Source organism: Podarcis filfolensis (assembly GCF_964270895.1).
Source record: "Podarcis filfolensis genome assembly, chromosome: 3".
Taxonomy (NCBI): domain Eukaryota; kingdom Metazoa; phylum Chordata; class Lepidosauria; order Squamata; family Lacertidae; genus Podarcis; species Podarcis filfolensis.
In genome coordinates this window covers 60,251,966-60,276,426 of record NC_139606.1, presented here as the reverse complement: position 1 = coordinate 60,276,426, position 24,461 = coordinate 60,251,966, and the positions used below count along the sequence as shown (strand labels likewise).

General features: G+C 39.5%; 1 protein-coding gene across 50 annotated transcripts in view; it reads right to left on the bottom strand.

The window, feature by feature from the left end:
* Nucleotides 1-4,142: 4,142 nt before the first annotated feature.
* The window catches only part of EYA4 (EYA transcriptional coactivator and phosphatase 4), a 117,780-nt gene continuing 97,461 nt past the window's right edge, over nt 4,143-24,461 (bottom strand). For 20 of the 50 annotated variants that reach the window (XM_083607710.1, XM_083607742.1, XM_083607720.1 and 17 more), the window contains 7 exons: nt 22,798-22,887; nt 16,193-16,251; nt 15,937-16,097; nt 13,944-14,058; nt 13,063-13,184; nt 11,902-12,002; nt 4,143-9,586 (listed from right to left, as the gene is read on the bottom strand). In XM_083607710.1, coding sequence (XP_083463836.1) covers nt 9,506-9,586; nt 11,902-12,002; nt 13,063-13,184; nt 13,944-14,058; nt 15,937-16,097; nt 16,193-16,251; nt 22,798-22,887 — 729 coding nt within the window. In that variant the 3' untranslated portion in view covers nt 4,143-9,505. Of the gene's footprint in view, nt 9,587-10,780; nt 12,140-13,062; nt 13,185-13,943; nt 14,059-15,936; nt 16,098-16,192; nt 16,252-22,797; nt 22,888-24,461 lie in introns of those variants that run through there. The other 30 variants (XM_083607727.1, XM_083607729.1, XM_083607713.1 and 27 more) reach the window with 5 other exon arrangements.

Genomic DNA, 24,461 nt, shown 5'->3' with positions numbered 1-24,461 from the left:
CCCATTCTTCTTAGAACCAACACCGCTGGAGCACACAGGTAGGTGATGTTAGCAGCAAGTATTTGGGTGGCAGGTTCATTGATGTGAGAGTATGGTATTGTTGGCTCAGGTTACTTGCTCTCAGCATCCGGAACTCAGAATACTGCCTATGAACACAGAAGGGGTTTATTTGACCATTATGGTCAACAGATGGACCTATCCTGGGGGGAAGAGACAGGGGGTTTTCTTTCTAGATTTGTGATTAGCCTTTCCAGCTGGGATCCCAAGCCAATCTCTTCTCTTAGAACCACACAAAACCTCAGGGGAAGCTGTAACCATCTGGATGGCTTTTTCCCAAGTCATGGTCCACGGGTAGAATTGCTCATCTCAATTTTCCTATTTAGCAGGCATGAGGTTAGAACTTTTCCAAGCATGTAGTTGCGCTCTAGGGAGCAGGAATCCCCTTTGTCCTTCGATCTTGCTAAGTGTCCTACTGTGAGGAAGCCCCTCTCATATAAGCCTGCTGGGCTTATAGCCACTGAACACAGGACAGTGCCTCTCTGTGACTTTATACCTAAAATTAGATTTAAGCCAGTGATCTGTTGTAAGAGCAACAGAAATAGAACAACTCTTTCAAATACATTCACTCCTTCTAGTATGTAAGAAAGGACACAGAGGCAGGAAACTAGGGGCTTTCCCACATAATCATGGAAGTTATGCCACAAGTTATGCATTTTCAACAACAACAGTGTGCAATTCTGTCTTCAAGTAACATTGGAATGAATATGCTATTTGGGGAAAGCATTGCACTCCCCCAACCCGACTCAGTACTGTACAATAATGCTGCATTTTGATTTGTGGAGTTCACTTGTAAAGTTCTCTCCCTCAAAAGGGTCATCTGGCATCTATGCTTATGTAAAGAGCTTATAATCTCTGGTGTTATTTCTCTCCTGCTATTATTATTTTTTAGCACTACCTTCCATTGCTTATGTGCATGTGCTCTTATTACTTACTGTAACGCATTCTGCACAGTTTAAATTGAAGGACAGTATATAGCACTGTTTTAAAAATGAAACCTACAACTTTTTTTGGGGGGGGGGGACACACACGGCAGAGTGCCAGTTTTTAACTGTGTTTGTATGTGTGTGAACGTAAGGGAGAAAATAAAAGAAAAAGGAAGCACCAGAAACAGAGATCTGAAAATCTCCTCCTATATGGCTCCCAGTTCACCCTCATCATTGTCATTCCCTGTTCCCCATCTCAAAAGTAGTTAGTGGTTATGCAGAACAGGGCTTTCATGGTGGTGGCACATCAGCTGTGAAATTATTTGCCAAAATTCTTTTAAAAAATAATACATTTTTATTGAATTTCTTTGTCTCAACAAGTTGTAATTGCATATATCTAAAATTTTGTCTTTTACAATGCCCACCCTCCCCTCATCTTCCCTTTCTGGTTTATTCAGTACATGTTGTCTTCTGCATGTTAAACAAATATGTATATTATTTGCCAAAATTCTTGATTGTCCACCTCATTGCTGAAGTTCAAATGGCAACCAATGTAATTTCTGGAGATGTGTTTAATAAGGCATTGCGCTTAACCATTCTTTTCTTTTTATTGCTACTCCTGTTGTGATCAGCAATGACCTAAAATATGAAATGCCGTCTCTACTAGGAACTTATGCAGATTGGGGGGGGGGAGGGTGTTGGATGTGGATATGGGTATATTGCAGGGTGCCCTGTGGAACTTGCATGAAGTAAAGCCCCTCCCCACAAATACCTTAAAATTGAGAATAATCTGGTTATGCACTCTTATCCAGCTAACGCGAGATTTGGGCTCAAGAGGATCTGTGTATATTTCACTGTAAAACAAGTAACACAGTGCAAGTGTAGCTTTCTCACATTTTTATTTTTCAGTAGCAGCACCTCTCATGCAAATTCTCTCTCAGGAAAATGTTTTAAAAAAAAGAAGTTTGTGTCTACTTAAGACTCAAAAATATGGACATACTAAGAACCTGCCTCAGGGTGAGACTCTCATAGAATTATTGTGGTGTTACTGTTTTAGTAATAAAAGCACTGTGAAGAAGCATTTGGTTGACTGAAATGGATATAAAAGAAGCAGGGCTGAACCAACAAACCTGCCTCATTTATTAATATTAGACCATGCACCCCTCTTTCTATATCTGCCAACACCCAAGGGTCAATTGGGCTGCCTTATTTATGGGTTATTCTGAATTATTGCTCAGCATTCCAGTGCTTAGTTTTGAAAAGCATATTGTGAAGAGGTATTGCAAATGATGAATAGACTGCAAGAAGCCAAGTAAACAGTATTATTGTAACACTACATAAATATGGTCCCTCCCCCAAATTAAACATTAAAATGCCTGATTTCCTTTAACATTGTTAAACATGCAACTTTATTAGGTACTACCAATAAGATGAATTTAAACTCATTTTGGGGAAATAAATGGTACACCCATCACACTTTATTTTAAAATGGAAAAGGGGAGAGGGGAAACAACCCAGAAAGCAAAGCAAAGAAGAATGAAGAGGTGAAAAGGGGACTAAAAGAGTGAGGTGTCCTTACCCTTAAGTTTGAATAGAATGTGACAGGACAAGAGCCACCCAAGAGTTTTCAATTTTGTCTTGTTGGAATCTATTGTAATACAGATGGCAACACAGGATACAATCTCCCAGAGATGTATTTGGCAAAGTCTCAGTATTTTGAAGCTAATAAATCCAGCTTTCAAGAGGAAATTCTAATAAGTTGCATTTACCAGCTTTTTGGGGGGTGGGGGTGGGAATACTGAATACGTTAATTATGTACACTTTTACCATCTGCTAAAACGAGGTATTTTCTGGTCATGCCATGGCAATTTATCTGTGCACCAAAAGTTTTTAAACAAGCAATTTCACCCATAAAATAGCTGTTCTACTTAGGAAGATATAGCTATCTAAGCAAACGGCTTATTAATGTCAAGCTAATGATTTGTTGGTTCATTATTGGAGCAAACGTAACATTAAAAGTTGAAAGGTCAGTCTTTTCACAGGTATACAACTGCTTGGTTCAGGATTGTACCCGATGACCACAAAACCACAGTGAGTCAGGCAGTTTGCAGATGAGTGTAATTGAGGGCAGGGAGATGAGTTTGAATGTTTGCAAAAACCAATTTTAAATATAAAAGGCTAAAGGCCTCATTGCAAAACTGCCTGCGTTACATTATAGCCCAAGGGGTCATTTTCAAAAAATACACACGATTACCAAGCTGATGATTTGTGGATGTAAGCAAATACTTAAAGCAGCATTAATACAGAGAAAAGCTTTGTGTGTGGGTTCTTCCTAATTACTTAGGATCAAACTACAGACAATGCTTAGCTGCATTATTTCAGGTTTTGTTTAGTTTTTTGAAAACTGCAAGAAAATATATTTGAAGTCAATATATGAGCATTCTACTACTGATCCCCAAAGCTTTTCAACTTTTGTGAGCATTTCAAACAAACAGCCACATGGCTTGGAGGGACTTCAAAAAGCACCTACCTCCACCACACCTCCCTTCTCCAAAGCCCAGAAACTGGTATTTGGGCAAGGAAAGGGGAAAGCAGGTGATCAAGGTCCCAGGTGGCACATTTTTTCCTGCTGAGGACTAGGACTAAAAGTGCCTGCACCCCGAGGACAGTGGTAGGAATGGTACCACTCTTAGGTGATAAAATGCTCAAAATGCAAGCACTCCTTTCTAACTCAGCATGGTACAGTGGAAGGAGTATTGGACTAAGTCTGGGGAGACCCAGGTTCAAATTTTCACTCAGTCATGAAGTTCACTGGGTGACCAGTCACTCTTCAGCTGTGAGGATAAAATGATGATGGTAGAGGAGGCTATATATGTGCTGCCATGGACACCTTGGAGGAAAAGCAGGATATAAAATTTAATGTTCCCACACCTGAGACTAGCCATGAATGCAAGCCTTTCCAAAAAGATTAAAGTTCCTGCAACCAGTTATTTGGGAGTGTGAGCAGGAGCTGGATTCAGTCCTCCTGATTTCACCTTTCTGGGATTTTAATCTTTAATGCCCCCCCCCCAAAATCTGTTCTCCTGTGGATCTGGGCAAATATCAACTGTAGGAAAAGCACAATTTCAATCAGAAAATGAAAGATAGTATAGCATGGGAATGGTGCAGAAAATGACAACATTTCCACGTGTATTTATTGAGAAATAGTAAAGATATACACATTTTTTACAAGCTTTCAATATTAATTTACATTTTCTTAAATAATGTTATCCCCAAATAAATCACAACTTACATTACATAGACCCTTGGCTTCAACAGTTCCACAAGGCTGCAATTGCTGGGAGTTCAAATGCAATATTGGCTCATGTCAGTTAAGTTCCCTTCTAAAGACACTAAATATCACATTTATTCAAGCATCTAGACATGGCTCCAAAACACCCCCACCCTACCCCAATAAATCTGAAATGAAAATCACATCTAAAACTGCAGTGGGCATAGCTTATACGCCCTCAACATGTGGAAAGATTTAGATTAAGTTCTGATCTATTATTTCAGGAGCATTTAGTTCAAAGTTTGGAGTTTAAACACACAGACATACTGCAGACATACTGCTTACTTCTTTACAGCATGCTCAAGTTGTTGCTCCTACTTGAGATTTAAAGAAACCCAATTAAATCCAGCAGTACAGTAAAAACAATTCCTCCAACACAACAGCAGAGCATGGGTAGCTTGTGTGTGTGGTTCTTATCAGTTGTGGGCTACATATGGGCCTCCAACAGGTAATGACTGATATACTACACTATGTGTATTTTTTAGCCAAGGGCCTGTGGGAGGGAGGGAGGCTCTATTGAGCACTGTGGGGATAAATTGGGCTCTATATTTTTGTGCACAATCTGCATATATTGCCTTTTTTAACTTTTCAGTTTAGTGGTTTACTGAATTGAGTCCACCTTTCCCTTATTTCTTTGTATTTACATGCATTCAAATTGTGCTCTATTTCTGTATCTTAAGCACAATATTCAAAGTGCTTAATATTTATGTGCTGTTTCCATTTATATTGGTACAGCAACTGCAAAGGCACACTGTTCACTATTTTAATTGCACAACCTTTTAAAACATGGGATATTTGTGTTCTCTGTGGTAGGGTAAGAGTTAAGAGGACAAGTTTTTTGATTGCATATATATAATGATATAAAATACAACTCACGATCCAAATGACCAAATTTCAATTTGCATAAAACCATGCTTTGGTTGGAATATTCTGGCATGCCTTAAATTCTAGCTTCCCTAGAGATGTGTGAAGCTCCCTCCATTCTCCTCTGAGAATGGATCTTACTGATCTTACTGCAGTTCTTTCCCATTTTATCGAAATTCCTACAGATATTTTACCTAAATGAGGACATTCAAAATTGCTTAAAATTTCACCTAAGGCAAAATTCAGTGGCAACATTCCATTTTTTTCATGCAGAGTTTTATTACACAGCAGCTCAGTGTTTGACACAGTTTGCTTCTGTATCCAGAATTTTGGCAATTTTGATTCCTTTGTATTCTGCCAGGGCTGAGGAAGAGTCAGTGTTGAAGCCCTCTGCTCCCCCCCCCCCTTTTCCATTTTGAAGAGTGTTCGTTTGTTCTTTCTCTTTTAAAATAATTGTTATTAAAATTTCCTCCTGTTGACTACTGCCAGCTAGGTCAGAGAATAGGAAAAGGGTGTTTTTCACCAGTTTTTATTGTGACAGTTTCAAGGCTGGTATAGCTGAGGATCAGCCCCCCCCCCCCCGGGAATCTGAAGAACTTTGAATTTCTGTGTGCCCCACCACAAAATGACCATTTTGGGACAACACTGGAGGCCGGTTACCCAAAACTTGGGCTATCACTGCAGTGGAGGCCTACAGACTTCACTTCTCTCCAGACACAGAGGCTGGTGTAGAAGGGCCTGCCTTGCAAACCTAGCCCCCTCTCCCTCCAGCATCAACATCATTTATATGAGTTTTTGTGAATCAGACTATTAATGGAAATATGGGGGGGGGGGGCTCAATGAATACAGACCACATCAGAACTGTGTATCTGTTGTGACCACATCATATTGTCAACTACACACTATTTCTGAATGAATAAAATATGCATTAATGGTATTCTATAGTTTTGTCAACATAAGCTGGTTTTCATTCTCTGTGTGTCATTGGAATATATCTCTTTAAAAAACGGTTGAAGAAAAAAACTCTGCAAGAAATCTACATTTATAAGACGAATCTAGCTTGATGACAAATTCAGGGAACTCAAAATTCTCCTATTTAGTGACATTTTGGTTGGTCCTAAAAAGCACATTCAAACTGCAGATTTTGGAGTTTTCCCTTATGGACCAACGTGGCTGCCTTTTTAAAGAAGTATATATGCCAAGTACTTTTCCTTTAAACAAAAAACAAAAAACCTTGAATCAATAGCCTGTAAGTAGTTGCACCAAAGGGACATCTCACTCAGATTTATGCATCTGAGTGCATCAACACAGAGCAAGGAACTTCATTATCTGATATGATGATGTAAGTATTCCTTTTTGGTATGTCCACAGGGGCAAAATCCAGCACAGATTAGGGCAGGGTCAGCCCATATGGAGCCCTCCAGATATTTTTGACTACATATCCCATCCTTCCTGGCTATTGTTGCATCAGTGAAAAACACTTTTACACATTAGCCTAAGAAGTCGCAACACTGACCCTCTGTCCGGCTGGTTACGAATATTGTTAATGCAGGACACAGCATAGCAGAGAATCTGAATCTGCAATTCTGTGCACACTTTCCTAGAAATAAGCCACACTCAGCACAGTTGGATGTACTCCTGCGTAACCATGCGTGGGATTGTGCTGCATATGTCAATTTCAGGTAGTACAGGTTTTACATTCACATTATAATCTGATTCACTTAACTTAATGCCTGTTCCTCTGCCCTCTTTTTCTGTGCCCTAGGGAGCTAAAATACTGATTTCTGTGCACATCAGTTATTGTAAAGGTTGTGCGTTTACTAAAGAACCTTACAAATGGGAAAACAGGAATGGGTTACATTTCACACGATGATCTGAACTGATTATTTTTATGACATAACTGCATATGTGCCTTTTTATCTTTGAAACTACAAAACTTGAAGTTTTTTCATCCTCCCAAATAACAGTATATATGTACCCACTGAATAGTGGGGTGGCATATGGCTCATCATACACTATTTTAAGGATCTTTTGCACCAAAAGTCGATACTGGAGAACTTGTTGTTATTTGAGATTAATTAAAACACTGGGACTGCAAAGTAGAGAACAAGAGTGTAGGGACAAGTATATATAATTCTCTTTCCTTGAACATTACTAGAAAGAAAACCAGAAACCGAATTATCACACTGAATTATTCTACACCAGTGCTGTTGTTAAAGATAAACCTTTTCAGAAATAAAATGACATAAATTTACTCCAATAATTAAAATTTCAATATAAAAAAATAGAAAATTAAGTACATTATTCACCCTACACAAATGCAGTTGTGTCTGTAAGAGGGCATCTCAAAACAGTTCCATGGAGCACTGTCTGTATCCAGCTGGCCCTTTGCCATGCATGCATACCATAGTGCAGCAGGCATTAATAAGGGGCCAATCTATAGCTGCCCCAGTATTACCTCTCTCCTTCCCAAGCATCCATTCCACAAGCTACATGTCAACAAAAGGTGTAACTGGTAGGCAGAGAGCTAGAAAGCAGAGCATATAATGGCTGGGTAGGTATATGGAAAGCACATCCTGTCCCGCCATTGTGAGCAATGGCATGCACACAAACACAGTGGCTACACATGCACAGAGTAACTTGCAAGCTGGAGCCATGGAGATGGTAAGAATATAGGATACACACACTGATCTACTGTTGAAAGTAATGGCTAGCATGCGTGATATGTGTGGTAAAGGGCTGACCACAGAAGGGAAAAAGGAAAGAGTTCCATTGAGTGCTATGCTGATCTTTTTCTCCAAGCTTAAAATTAGTTAGAAAATGTTTTAATAAACAACATGCTGGTGGAAATTCCTGGACTGTTGGCTACAACATACTGTGAACAACCTACAGTTGGACTAGTGAACATAGTGTCCCATCCCCCCAATGTTGCTGCACTATAAGTCTTATTAGCCTCAGCCAACATGGCCAATGGGGAGTCACTTTTGAATTGTACTGTGGCTACCAAGGGCCAGATAACTGATCCCACTACCAGAAGCCCACACAAGGATTTCCACTTGCTCAAAGAGAGTTCCTCACTCTTCTTCCCCTGTACACACTTCCCAAATTGGCTTGGGTGGGTTGAGAGAATCCCCCAGAACAGCACACAAGGAAGGAGCGGGCACATTGTATATTTTTTTGAAGGAATCAACCATATTTTCATGTAACCTATTGGCTAACAATTTGAGACTTGGTAAATGGGAAATAATTTGCTGCTCCTTATATGTACTTTATCAAATCAAGCTCCTTGCAGTGCAAGTACTTGTTTTTTTCCTTTAAAGATGAAAATGGAGAAATGGTTCTCAAGTAATCAGCCATTTTAATTATTAATCCCACAGTGCCCAATATCACTTCAGCCTCTTGACATTCTCTTAAGTTACTTGCCTCCTGCAATCTGTGGAATTATTAAGAAACTAAATAAAAGCACCAGCTGTCAGTTATTATACTTCCCTCTCCCCTTACTGCAACAAACTTTTAAGTGCTTTCGATACACACCCTTGTCTTTTGATTATTTGAATTTGAAATTTGGTCATGTCAAAAATTATCACAAAGGTTTATTTCTTTTATCTACATTATTTTAAACCAATGTTACATTGTAACACACAAACAAGATCTTGTCTTTTAAGGCACAACACATCATTATGCACATTCTGTTTGCCAAACTTATAAAAGAGACAATAATAATTATTATATACCCCCATCCCACACACCTCCAAAACAAAAGAAATTGCATCCACTTCCAAAGTCAGCTGCTAATAAAAGTCACAGTAAATTATTTTCATCAATAATTTACACATATTACAGATCTAGACAGGATTGTCAATGCACAGTTTGAGTACATTCCAATTCAGATTTTTTGGGTTAGGTAGACTAAAGTTTGATTCAAACCTCAGTGCTGAGAATATATCCCATAGTGAGGAATGTTGTTGAATACCACCCTTGTCGATCAGAAAACGCGTGTCATTGCTTTCCCAGTCTGAGTCCATTGCAAAAGCTGTTCACTCTGGCTAGGGCTCATTGGTGTGTACCAGCAACCTTCTTCTATAGTTCTTTAATCGTCAAAAATGTTGTGTGTATAAGACCTTGTAGAACATCCTTGTGTAGAATTAAAACTTGTAACTCCACCAATCAGTGATCTCAATTCTTCACAATGGAATTTTCATTCCAAATATTGCTTTTCCTTCTTAAGACCATATATATGTGTAAAAGCCAGAGGCACTGGATCACACATAAAAAATATCAGTGTACTTTGAAATATAAAAAGTATTTGTCAACTATGTGACAGCAGTTACAAATACTCTAATTCCAGCGCTTGGTGTAGAGCCAGGAGGTCCGAGTGACTAGATATTCTCCAGAAAGGCATGTTGTGCTGTGTTAGTTAAGAGGGGGAAAGGTGAGGAGAAATGAACAATATATTTGACAAATCACCCCCCAAAACCACCATTATTTATATTTGCTTTCATAGAGTTTAAATGAACACCAGAGAATTATCCTGATTTTTCTTAGTAAGACAGCGAAGAAAAAGTCAGACCCAAATAGATATGAACTTACAGTAAGGACCATAGGGTAAACTCAATTTTCTTTCTATTGAGAGTGAAAGAGAAATAACGCTTATCAATTATGAATAGTTAAGAGGTGACAATTTCCAATGGAAAATTATGTATTTCTCCCCTGCAAGGAGATGCACAAAGTTTATGTACAACTGGAAGCTGTACTTTCCATACGTAAAGCTTATGCACTTGTTATTATGTATGCAAGCACACCTTCAGAAGTTACCTGTGGAAAAGCTAGTGATCCAGTTTTTCAGCTGTGGACATTACATGGGAGATGTTTTTTGCCCCACAAGTGAAAGATTTAGTTTTACATTATCATTGCAGACCTACCCGCAGTAACCCCTGTCCAGGGAGCAAGGCCTAGTAGCTCAAGAAGGTGAACAAAATGGGCAAGACAATGTTCTAGGATTTGAAATTGGCCACAACTTTACTGATTCCATAGGCAGGTAGGATTTGGCTTAGGCATTGGTTGGATATCCTTCTCTGATTTACAAATACCTAAGTACAGACACTCCTTTACCCTGGCCAGATTTAACGTTCTGCCCTCTGCCCTGCTGCTAGGCAGATATGAGGGCAAACCATATGAGTCACGTGTTTGCCCATGTGGCTCATCGGAAGTGGAAACAAGTCTGCATGTATTGCTGCACTGTAGTTACTACGAGGATCTACGCCTGACCTTTATTGCCCCAGTTCTACAAAAGCTTAAAAATGAACCAGAACTTCAACGTATGAGAGCCTTGGTAGAAGATAAGGTTCCTGAAATTACGATCAATGTTGCCAAATTCTGTGTAGCCGCTATTAGGCGCAGGAAACAAGAGCTTTCCAATGCCAATATGCAGGCGAAGGCAAATACTTAATTTTATTTATGCTGTCTAATTTTAAATTGCTGTTATGGCCTAATCTGTATTGAAATTGTCCTTTGTTTTTTCCGGTGTTATGCTTTGCTGACTAGCTGCACGAGTTAATCTGGTCTGTGACCATCTAATAAAATTTGATTTGATTTGATCCTTCTCAGCCTCCTGGTGGAGGGCTGAGGCATGACAGGGTCGGTTCTAGGACTAATGGGTCCAGTGCAAGAGTTGTGAAATCAAATCTCGGTAAATAAAACATTGCAAAAATGTTGTGGATACATAATTTGGACTTTAAGGACCTTACTTTCATTATGTTCAGATCTATTTGTGAAGAATTTGCATTCATTTATTCTTCCACAACTGTTCATGCAAGCAACGGGTACAGTTAGAGGAAAGCATGCCAACCATAAAGTAAAGAAACCAATCACCTGATTTTCTGGAAAAAAAACTACAAGACAATCCCAGCACCTGTACTGCATCTATATGAAGCAACCATTTGGAACCAGCATGTATAAGTTAATAAAACCACTATAGCTGAAGAGCAAAACCCACAGATGCTATCTGATATCAGAATGATATGTCTCCTTAGATTCCCCAAGTCTAGGATAGTGTGGGCTATTTCTGGTTAGAGCCCAAAATGTATTTAATAAAGTTTATGCCTTATCTACATTGCTGTCAATTATTCTGAAATGTGACGAATATTGAAACCTCCAGCTAGGTTGTTTTTTTTAAAGTGCACTTATTATTGAGTTGTCAAATGTTCATATTGCAATTACTTCGCATATAGCAGAGTAAGTTCTTGGTGGTGCTTTTGTCTTCTATAGAACTTCTATGGGTGAAGCTGCCCCTCTATGGAAGGAAGCTAATTACCTTTTATTCATGCTTTTCAGATACATTTTACTTTGTGACAGCTGAATTTGGCATTCCTTCTATTGGTTTTCCACATCTGCCAGATAACCTTTTGCATGCCTTCATCAAATTTCAAAAGCACCCATTTTATTATATATTACTTGTATCTTATGTACGCTTATTATATCTGAAGCCACTTAGTTCTTTTAAGATCTATAATCAATATCCATTTTGATTTATCTCCAAATCATGCAAGTCATCATAAAGAATATGCTCGAATCCAAATGGTTTAATTTGTAGGTCTTATGTTTCGGGCTTTTGGCATCTAACAACTTCAATTACTTGCCAATGTGCCACACTAACAGAAATGCAAACAGAGAAGCTTGCATCAATATCTACGTATCACACCGACATTTCATGAGACAGGTTACCTTTTTTGCTGCCTGTTCTTCTTCTACACCATCCCCAATTACAACATATACTACTTTTCTGCCAAACCTTTGCATTATTCGTTCAAAGCAACTTTCTTTTCCTGGAAGATAAATGAGATACAGTTGAGAGATATTACCTGGTTAGCTGCATGCTCCTCATCTCGGCCATCTCCAATCACAACATAAGTTATGTTAGTGCCAAACCTGGACACTATACGCTCAAAACAGCTTTCTTTTCCTGAAAAACAATGCACTACTTATTTGAGCTATCAAAAACAGGCATCACAAAGATCTACAAAAGATAGGAGAGTCCTGTAAAAAGCTAGGAGTGTCTAAAACCCACATTTTCACACCAATTTGGGCTTGTGGCTATTTCTCAGATAAAGCTAAAGGTGTGCGGGGTGGGGAAAATTACTTTGCTTTATCTAATGATAAAGTTTGCTACTGCAAGAAACATTACAGATGAAGGTCACTTTCCTATGGAAAGAACACCATGACTTTGGTTGGAGTGCTGTGGGTGGTGGAAGGAGATGTTGATTGTGTGAGGCTATGGTGTTCAGTACAGTGCTGGGGAAGCACCTGTACAGAATCCATCTTTCTTTTACTAAGCCAGTTGGAGCAATACTCAAGTGGTCCTCAACTGCGGGGCTTTTCTCAGTCTTTGTTTCATAGTAGCTTTCACTTTATTTGTTTATTTATATCTACCTGCTGCTACCATTTGATATGGGACTCCCAAGAAATCTGATACGGCTTTCAAGCATGGACTCTGCTAGAGCCTGACTACCCACACAAATGCAGGAAATTGTCTGGGGACTGAAGATCAAAGCCTTCCATCTCCAGACACAAAAATGAAGATTGCCTACCCATCCCAAGAGGATGGGGATCTCCCAAAATTTAGCTGCCCTCCTCCTGTCAAGGAGCTTTAAACTTCAAAGCTCACAACTCCAATGTTTTCAAGCATAAGTGGATCATTTTCACAATGTTCATGAAACTGATATGCAATTCTGTGCATTACCTGTAACTAAGTATGCCAACTAATGTTGGTCCTCATCAGAATTGAACAAATTGCTTAGTCCAACCAAAAGAGACAAAGTATTGGCAGTAGTAGGGGAAAATTGAGACCCATCCACAAAACAAGACTGGGAAGACTAATTTTCTTACCTATTTTAGTTGCACTGTAAATATTTTCAATAGGAAATGCACCTCCTAAACTATACAGCAGGACTTTTGCAAGGGCTGGTATAAGTTGAGTTGTTGTTACCAAAACATTTACACAGTTACTCCTATGAGAAAAGACACAGCATAAATCCATATAATGATAAAAAGTTTCTCTAAAACAAGTTGGTTACATGCCTTATTACTGCAAAACTGTTTCTTTCCGTTATCAGCAAAAGCCTTGCAACCAAAGCTTATTTAGATACTGAAACAACTCTGATAATACTATGATGAAAAATTATTAGTCCCTTTGTCCTATATCTTCACTATCACTTAATTCCCTTCTGTAGAATAGTTTGCAGATCAGCAGAGGGGTGGGGGAATTAGCATACGCTGATGCCATTTTTGTGGCTCATCTGGAAAACTACTGCAACTTTTTGATGGCCCAGCATAGCATATTGGCATCTGTAGGAGTTTTCCCTGCTAAGTCTAACTTCATGTTGATATTTTCATTGAGAATGAAGTGGGGAAGGATAAGGTTAAATCTCTGCTCTCCACATGCAGCAGTGTCAATAAAAATAACCCTGTCACTGTAATTAATGTAATTGCAAGTGATACAATTGGTGTCGCATATAGTTAGACCTTCAGTGGGAGAACATATGTGCTGCACAGAAAAGGACTAAGGGTTAATCCTCGGCAGCTTCGGATACGGATGGGGGAGAAGTCTTGTATAAAAACCTGGAGCAACGCAATATAGACAATTTTTAAGTGAGATGGCTGCCTTCCTAACAGTTCTACTAAAATATCAGCTTGCCTAAAAAAATTACTTTTGCCTTGCTTCAGAAAGCTATTTTGCAACTGGCATTTAAAATTAAACACATACTCACCTTGTGCTAATAATTGATAGTGATTTAAGTGCATTTGTTAGCCAGGAGTCAGTGAGAGCTTCAATCTCTGCTCTTAACTGCAGCCATGCATCTCTTTTTGCAGGGCCAAGAAGTCCTGATATACAAAAGAAAATGTACACATTTAAAAAATGTTACTTTATTTTACTCTGGAATGGACCTACCTCCATATAATTATAACTGATACAGGATGGTCTATAACTGTAACATCATAATAAATAAATAAATAAAATTAAATATCCCACCTATGCCATATCTTTCTCTGATTGTAGTCACTGGTATCAGGGCTTTTCTATGGACGCCTCTACACCAAACCAGACAAAAATCACCACCTAAAGTTCTACTCCACCCTCACAACATCAAATCTCATCATCCATTTAAAAACACACAAAATCACCCTACTAACTTAAGACCAGTCAATCCCACACACCTCTCCACCACTACCAACTTATAACCATCCCAAGTAAATCTATACAATCTGAAACCCACCAGTTTCACCTGGTATACCTTGAACCGCTTCACAGAGCACTCCTCGGTTTTTCTAACAACCATGTATACCCTGAGGTGCTCATCATATATACAATAAAGAATAGATAGCTACCAACTCCGGCTAGCTTCTCAACCCAGCTGAAGGTCCCCACTATCTGGCATTCACCTGAGCATAGGTGCAGTTCCCTGCTCTTATCCAGGAGTTCCTCCCATACACACAAGCAACCGCTAAACTAAAAAGGTTGTTGCCTTCGCAACTTATGTATCCAGACATGAAGATCCAAGAAGATGGGGTGGTCTGCTTGCCTGTGGCAGCGAGCTATTTATATTTAAATGGGGCAGGAAGTTCTCAAACAGTCCAGAGTTCAGCATTATTTCCTCCGCCTGGTGGTTCCCTGGTAGATGTTGCTACTCAGCAGATGGTCTCAAGCAACAAAGCAAGTGTTGAGGGTTATCAGAAGCCAGGATGGTCAGGTTATTAAGGGATTAATCTCCACCTGTTTCTAGTCTCCTCATTGGCAATAAAATCCAGTGTGCCAAGTCCAGGATCCTTCCTGAAAGCAGCTATTCACATGTAGATCTTCACCATCACTTAATCCCCTTCTGCAGACTAGTCTGCCGTTTGAAAGTGTGTAGTGTTGCAGGAAGAAGACTCAGCAGGGCAGAGCTAAAGGGGCAAGCCCAGTCTCCTGCGTGAGTGAGGCATATATAGGGCTACATAGTAGAGGATCAGGTGGTGTATACCGCTTTAGACAGCAGATGTGAAATAAAGGGCTGTAGCTCAGTGGTAGAGTATCTCCCTCACATACAGAAGGTCCCAAATTCAATCCCCAGAATATCAAGGTAGGGCTGGGAGAGACTCTTGTCTGAAATACTGGAGTGCCGCTGCCCATCGGTGTAGGAAATACTAAGCTAGATAGACCAATAGTCTGACTTAGTACAAGGCAGCTTCCTATGGTCCTAACAGATGTGGATGTTCCCCCAACAAACATCCCATGTAAATACCTCATTCCCTGTACAAATAAGATAAAAAAGCACATTAGAAAAAGGCTAAGACAGAAAGCAGGGGGAAAGCGATGTATGGTGCAGGAAACGCTACAGGAGTTGATAGTTCAGAATGTGTAGTTCAGTTCCAAACTGCAGTAATAAATGCCTTAATGATATATAGAATTACAGAGTTGGAGGGGGAGCCTTATAAGTCATCTCAGTGCAACTGCCTGCTCAGTACAGGAAATTCAGGACTGGAGCATCCCCAACAGACGGTTGTCCAGTCTTCTGCTTGGAGACTTCCAGTGAAGGACCAACTTCCCTCTCTTTCCTTATTTGTCCAATTTTCTTGTATAAATACAAACCAGCAGATAGCTCAGATTTTTTTCCACCCCCCCCCCCCCGCCCAACAGTAAGATGAATGGGAGATTATAATTCTCTTTCAGAAGAATTTTAGAGTATAGATGTTACGGACATTTCTAAATAATTACACTCTTACCTCCTACATTGTTCTTGTAAGTATTATATAATTCTTTTACTCTTCTGTAACGGAATGCCAGCTTCCTCATCCAGTCAACTCCTCCTCTTACACCTGTTGGCAGACAAAGGTTTGCACTACTTGCAGCTGCATGGAAGCCATCAGTTGCAAAACTGTAGGTACTGCAAACACCCAAAATATGCAAAAGTGAATACTTTTTACTTCCTATTAAAATGTGCTTATGTAATTCTTTTTTTTAAAAAAAGGCATTGCTTACCTTAGGTCTTGTCCATTGTCATCTGAAGAAACGTCATCTATATGTACTTGATCACATTCCTGTTGAAAAAGTATTTCTTTAAAAATAACATTTGATACCTTGATTGCAATATTTACATAATGTGGCAGAGTTCTAAGACATTAAAAGATCTTAATACTGAGTAGTACTTGTACTGCCAGAAGATGGCAGAATATGCACATTTAAGGTCTCACAAGCAAGGCTACTATTCTTTTCACAGAATCAACCCCAACAATTCCTTCCAAACTGGGGTGTTCCTGAATTAATTGCTGTACTTGGAATTCTAGGCTGCTCTGGTAGCCAACAGCTTTCACCCCTTCCATATAGTGAAAAGGCTACAACCTTTCTCACTACATCAAGATTTAATGCTCTTTCAGCAATTGCTTCAAAACATGCTTACTGTAATGACAGCTGAAAAAAACTTTCTCCCCCTTTTTTAAAGGCTGGTCAGGCTACCAGGTTTATTGCACCAGAGACTTCGGGGGGGGGGGAGTAGAAGTGACTGGTGATACATTTTCAGGGTTTTTTCTCCTCATTTTCTTTTTTTAATGTTTCATAGGTTTATAAATTCTGAAGGTCACTTATATTAACCCGTTGAAAGAAATAGCCAGGTTTCCCATAAATAAAATTCCACAATCTCAAAAGTTGACCAGTTCAGAACAGATTAGGCCTAGTTATACTCAAACTGTGTCTGAAATTCTTGTTTATATATTTTTCAAGAAAATGTTAAAATTTGAATTAAAATATGTGTTTTGCAGGGGAGAGGCAGTGAAAATGCTTTGAATCTGCAAAGGGGGAAATTTATGGGGAAGATCAGTAGTACAGAGTTATGGCAGATTTTGTAGAGTTTAGCAGTAAAGGACTCATATTTATGGGTTATATTAAAAATTAACACTTCCTATCAGGAGGGCTGGTGTTCCCAAGATGCTCTTTTTCTTCCTACTACAGATTCAGCCATTCTGGAACTTAAAACAACATGCCCACCAAATGTAGGTATAGGCATGGGAACATCACCATGAAGATGGGTTCTAACTAAGTGAGGAGACGCGGATCAGCCCCAGCTTGCTTTGCCACTCTTTGGCACCAACTTTATCTGTTTAGTTTGCTGCTGCTAGATTACTGATGGGGCCAGCATGTAACTCCAGTGCTTAAAAGCTTCTACTGGCTGCCCATTTGATCCCAAGACAGGTGTCTGAAATGCCAATGATTAAGTGGTATAAAGGTAAAGGTAAAGGGACCCCTGACCATTAGGTCCAGTCATGGCCGACTCTGGGGTTGCAGCGCTCATCTTGCTTTATTGGCCGAGGGAGCCAGCGTACAGCTTCCGGGTCATGTGGCCAGCATGACTAAGCTGCTTCTGGCGAACCAGAGCAGCACACGGAAACACTGTTTACCTTCCCGCCAGAGCAGTACCTATTTATCTACTTGCACTTTGACATGCTTTTGAATTGCTAGGTTGGCAAGAGCTGGGACCGAGCAACAGGAGCTCACTCCGTCGCGGGGATTCGAATCGCCGACCTTCTGATCGGCAAGTCCTAGGCTCTGTGGTTTAACCCACAGCGCCACCCGTGTCCCATTAAGTGGTCCCATTAAATGCTTAATTAACGTCCTTTTTCCATTCTGGGAATGTTTGTTTCAGGGATAGGGTCTCTCTGAGAACTGCATAACTGACTTTCTCTTATATTGAATCCTGTAGATTGCTATATCAAGTTTTGATTTGGCAATATGGTCCAGTACCCTCTTGGAAGTTTTTGTGAAACACAAAAAGGGAACGTATCAATGAAGGGCTCTAACAACCTAGAAGGCATTTACCACTGGTTTGCCCTACTGCTCTTCCCAGGGTTAGGGCGCTCTTTAGAAGGCTCTCTCCCCAGATGAATAGTCTGGCTGTTATGTATTGATGTAAAGTGTTGAAATGGCTATTAAGATTCACCACAATTGAATGGGAATACAAGTCCCAGAACCAACTATCATCAAATTTTTCTTCTTCCATCCAAGTCGCAGTTTCCTACCAAACTAGTCCTGCCCTGTTTCTCTTTCCTTAGCAACTGCTTCCTCTATCACCTTTCCTATGTCATCTTTCTCCTTTTTCTCTTTTCCTTGGCCCTCTTGCCTCTCGCTGTCTAGTTCCATCTCACCCTTCTTTCTCTCTCCATGGACATGGCCCATTACACTAGAAGCTGTACGGAAACCTGTCCTAAGAACAGGTGAATCCTTGAGCAATAAGCATTTTTATGGGTTTCCCGACCCTTCATCTGGCAAAACCCCCACTTTCTCACATCCTTCACTATCATTCAGTTGTGTGTATATACTACAGTCAGACCTTGGTTTTTGAACAGCCTAGTTCTCAAACATTTTGGCTCTCGAATGCCACAAACCTGGAAGTAACTGTTCTGGTTTGCAAACTATTTTTGGAAGCTGAACTTCTGATGGGGCTTCCGCTTGGCTGCAGAAGCTTCCTGCCAGAAGCCGCATTTTGGTTTCCAAATGTTTTGGAAGTCGGACCAACTTCCGGAACGGATTCCGTTCGACTTCCAAGGTACGGCTGTAGTTATATAAGGTTTTGTTCATATTTAAGTGCTCGTCTTTTTATCTCATTTGCTTCCTGACCTTGTATTTTCTTTTAGTTGCATGGCTTCCCCAAGCACTGCAAAAAAGGCATAATTTGGGTAGGCGAGTGATCTGCCAATGGTAAACTCACAGGAAAGTTAGCACAATAGTCTTGATGTTTCCCCCACAAGGATCTTGCACCTCACAATCCTCAAATACCTCTTCCCATTAGCATGTGTACACAGGCTCTGCTGGTTGCTGGTGGTTCCTGCTCCTTCCTCTTCAGTCACTCACTCCCATACTCCCATACAATCTGCAGCATCCTTTATCATTTGCAGGGCTAGGGAACTCCAGTGAGGTAGTCAAGATTACAGCATCCACAACTCCTCCTTCTCTTAGTTCTAGGAAGGAAGCTAACCTCTGCCTTATCCCTTAACTTACTATCTTTTCTCCAAACCTACACCAGCTGGTTAGGACCGTTTCTGTTGTGGAATCACATAGTTCTTCCACGTTGGTAGCTCCTGCAATATCCCACCCTAGCATTCTCTTCGCTTAATGACAAGCAGTCATGAGAAGAGTGGTGGAAATGGCTTTTTGGCTAGCAATGTCACAAAGGCACTGAAAGTTTTTAGTGCTTCCCCCTATCTGGTTCTTTGGGATAAAGGCTTTAGAGCAGCTCTGTCCCATACAAAAGGTTGCAGGGTGGTGTTCAATGCTAGTCCTCATCAGAGGATACCTACTGGAAATTAAAATACATAAATAACTTAGGTTCATTAATTTAAATGGGTCTATTCTGAGTATGACTGAGCTGAATACAATCCACTGATTCTCTGGACATGGCCTATTATCATTCTATACCTCTTAGTTTTTCCGGGGTATCTCTCTCACCAACACCAGTGATGACAGGAGGACAGACTTGCAGGCATATGGAACATCAGTATGAAAAACTATTATGTAAGGTAACAGTTGTATAATATATAGTCTTGCTGCTAAAGAGTACAGTAGTGGAATATTCACTGTTAAAATCCCAGTGATAAATGTGTGATAATTTAATTTTAAAAATAGCAATGAAGGAGTTATTTCTCTGCTCATATGCTTCTTTTTTTCTTGTGTTCTGAAAACCGCTATCTTGAATATATGATGTGGATCAAAAGTACCAGGGAAATTATTTTCTCTCTCTTTTGCCTTGTTTTTTGTTTGTTTGTTCGTTTCTGAAGGAATGCTCTATACCATAGGAGCCAACTCCTAGGGGATGTGGAGGATTTGGCCCCCACAACAAAATATTTGAGGGGGCTGGGCCCCCACAAAGTTTATGGGCATTCCCATTAAAACGGTGCATGTGCACTGCATCATGTGATCGATTATGTGGGCCAGGGGCTGGGATTACCTGCGCCCCCACAATATTTTATTCAAGTTGGCACCCCTGCTCTATAGGATTATCACAGGATGAAAAAAGTGGGTTGCCTATTTTTTCACCTTCTGTGGTGCTGCGGCTCAACCTTTTAATACATTACTTTGTTACCTACTTCCTGTTATGCATGGCTGAACATTAACAGGAATGTGTTAGACAATAGTTCTTGTGCTCCATGCACATGCTTCCCCCAGACTTATTCTCAACTCAATTATTACCATTTTTGCAAGGTAACAAGAGAAAAATCTGCAAAATAAATAAATAAATGCAGTAGTTTGCATCAAGTCCCAGATGAGCCGTCTAGAATTTAGGCTAAATTCCTAAATGTACTTGGACCTGCAGAATTCTACTGAAGTTAGCACTGTACATAGTTCATTCAGTATGTAATCCAAGTGCTTTTAGGACATCAGCCTAAATTAATTCCCTCCCATTCCCAGTGGAAATGAACAGGCTGCTAGCATAACATCAGGGTATTGTTGTTTGATTGTAATAGAGATGGGATAAAAATGGTAAAAAAGCTCTCTGTTAATTTTAATTTTAAGGTAAAATACCTTTCAAAACAGCTACAGAACTGGCTATACTCAAGTCACAGTGGACCACTGGCTGTGCAAGTTCAAAACTAAGAAAGATAAAATATATTTTCCATTACTGTGTGTTTACAAATTCATGTACAATAACTGATTTTGACTGCAGTAACATTAACTTAATTCATGTCTCAGTGCAACAAGTTCCTTGCAGGAATGTTCAGAACTTGACATTTTTACTAAGGAGTGCAAAACCTACGGATGACCCACAAAAATGATCCTTTTGGAATTGTCAGTAATTTCATTATCCAATAAAAACAATGACTCACTGCAGTAAAAACAAAAATCCTATTATGTAGCAGATCTGAGAAGTTACAGTCTTGAGGGTGAACAACAACTCCCATTCACCATTATCTGCTGGAATCAAGAGTAAATGGTATGGATTATCTTCCAAGCATACGAGAAATGTCTTCCCTGATAGTAAAAAATGCAGTGTAGGTTGACTATTTTCATGATTTACAATGAGACATATATGAAACTTACTTGCACTTATCAGTACAACTTCTAAATATAACCTAAGCAAGCAATTACTTTAAAATATTTTCATACAGCTCATCATAAAACTGCCACAAGCAACAGAATCTTTTAACACTAAAGAAAAGATTATTTTATTTTGCCTAAAAGGGATTCATATTCTGTAATGTAATCTCTTTGAATAGGTCACTTCTGGCTTTTTCCAAGTACTGCATCAACTACATCTTCAAATTATCTTACTAGCAAAGTAACATTTAATGAAATGACAAGAATTAAAAAGGGGGGCTAACATGGAGTAGGACTTTCATTAATCAGGAGTGACCATTTACATCTCTGAAGAGTCACTCACTATGGGAGGACCCATGTGTGGATAGGTGTCATAAGAATATTCATTCAAAACACAGGTAACTAAAATCATAGTGATACTAATTTATTTTTAAAAATGTCTTCAGTGTGTCACATGACAAGTATCTTCCCTTTTTATTTTCAGAGCTTGCCACCTCCTGTTCAGGAAGAATACTGAATGGACTGGTTCACACAACACACTAAACCATACTTTAGTGAGATGTGTGAGCAAGAAGGAGCCGCTGTGACCCTTGGACTCACTTGCTCACCCCTTGCCTTCCTGTATGCATGGGAGAAATCCAAGCAGCTTTTTTCCAGTTTGCCTGAATATCAGCTTGTCCTGCCACCCAGACCAAGGACTGTGGTATAAAACAAACTCTGATCAGTTCCAAAACAAACCAACACAGAAATTCTGTTTAGCTGAACAAGCCAAGTGAAGGTAAAAACTGCCAGAGTTCTCATCCTGGCCATATGGGAGGAAGGGAACATGCAATCCAGAGATTAGCTGCAGCTCCTTCCTGCTCATGCGCATCTCACTAAACCATGGCTTAGTCTGAGATGGAAATTTAGCTATCATACTGCTGTAGAAGACAATTATACTGAAATGTAAGAAATCTGTCCCTGAAACAAGAGATCCATAATAAAGTATAACATTGTCACTTAAAAACTGTGTAAATTCTTGCTAAATCCAGAAGCCACAGCACTGAATAATTGAGAAAGGTATTTCCCTTGAAAAAGTAGTTTGGTAGACGTTTTCAGAAGAGATAGGGAAGAGAAAAAACAACCACCAAGGATTTAAACACAAACTAAATACTAAGAGGTCCCCTTCACCTTTTTTTCCTCTTTTTAAAAAGCAGGGTTATTTTTAAATTCACTTAGATAAGCATATTTGGGCCAGTGGAATAATCCAGTTTTTAACTGAAATCTTGAGATACTTAAACCCTCCATTATAGATTGTAAACCTGCAAGTTGCGGTTTTAATTTCTGTATACAGTAGTACCTAATTGTAGTAGGTACTTGGCAATTAATAAATATCACTGTCAGCTATCATTCTCTATCAAACACTTCTGCCAGGCTAACAACAGAAGAAACCCCTGACAAGGGGATATACGCTACAAACCTACTTCTGTAAGATTTGATTTCTAGCTACTGATAACTTGCAGTAAACAAGGGGTTAGATGCTAGGATACAGGTAGGCTAATATACATACTTTAGATACATACCTCTAAGTCATTGAAAAATAAATGTGTATCTGCAAGATTAAAAATCATTTCTTCCATTCGAAGTCCAAGAGTCACTGCCACAGGTGGATCCTTGGGGAGGAAAATAGAAAGAATATGGATTTCCTTAACATGTTATGAGTAGATTAAACTGAACTCTTAAAAGTGGTAATTCTGTGCATTATGTATGTACAAGCCCTGTAGACTGAAATAGATTTATTTGCATGTAATTATGGCCAGAAATGGTATAATTTACTTTTAGATGCAAATATAAATAGATATCTACAAAACAGAAAAAGTCTGCTGTTAATGTATGTTAAGCACCTCGGAAGCTAATGTCACATGAATGACATGAATTATAAATGCAAACAATCTAGTTAATTAAAATACAATAATTGTATTATAACTATAAATCTTTTATTTTATGTGAAAATGCTGCAAAGAAAAGAAATTAAAGAACCATTAATTTGAGATCTCAATGTTGAAGTAGTGACAGCACTGTCTGGTTTGAAAACATATCTAATTTCTTTTTTAAGACTAAAAACAATTATCAAACAAATTAAATTACTAACAGAGTGTTCCTATCTAGGGGAAGGATGGGGTTGCTTCCAACCTCCCTTGCAGTATTGAAGCACACCACAACTGGAAAAATGCATTAGCATAGCAACAGCTTTGCACTGTTGAGAGCCCACTGCTAGTATAAGGCTGGGGGAGAGGAGCTAGGGGCATGGAGGGGGCATGGTAGAATCCTACTCTCACTCAGAGGTCAGTTGACAACCATATGTCAGGAGTGCTCTGATGGTGTTTCCTGCTTGGCAGGGGGTTGGACTCGATGGCCCTTGTGGTCTCTTCCAACTCTATGATTCTATGATTCTAGGACCCCTATGATGACATGTTATATGCGCAAAAGAGGAGTCAATACAAAGTCACATGTTCTGTTTCAACAAATGGCAACCCAGCACTGCAGGGGTTCTGACCCAAGGTAAGAGTTCAGGTTTTGAGGTTTGCCACTGTGAAAGTAAGGGTTAATCATTCCCTCTCCAGCTGCTAGGGTAGAGATGATGCCTCACAAATAGGATTCTTGTCTACAATTCCAAGAAAAGGGATGAGTATATGCAGATAACTCAATCACTTATGATCCTGAAGAGTATCTCAAACTCCCTACTATTTGAGGATTTACTGGCCTCTTACCACATGGGAGTTAGCAGGTCCAGTATTTTCCTCTCACATGTGGGAAAACAGCTGGCAGAGGAAATGAAATTTTATTAAAGATGGGGAAGAAATGAGTTCTAAACACTGATTTTGAGATGTTCCTGATGACTCAAATTTTGCCTGTATTGGAACTCCTGTTACAGCAAGTGCCTGCTTATGTCCAAACCACTTGTGCATTGATGGATTGGTTCTTTTTTTAAAAAAAGTCCAAATTATACACACAAAATGTATAAGTATGGTGCATATGAAAGTCCCATGCTTTACTATATTTCTACATCACACACACACAGACCTCTAAATATTTTTGTGAAATAATATGCATTGTTTTATGCATCTGTATATAACGGTTATTTATTTTATTAATTCATTACATTAGTATCCCAACTTTCCTCCACGGAGCACAAGGTGGTAACAATAGGCAACAACGTGCTGAGGGGCAGTGGCTGGCCCAAGGT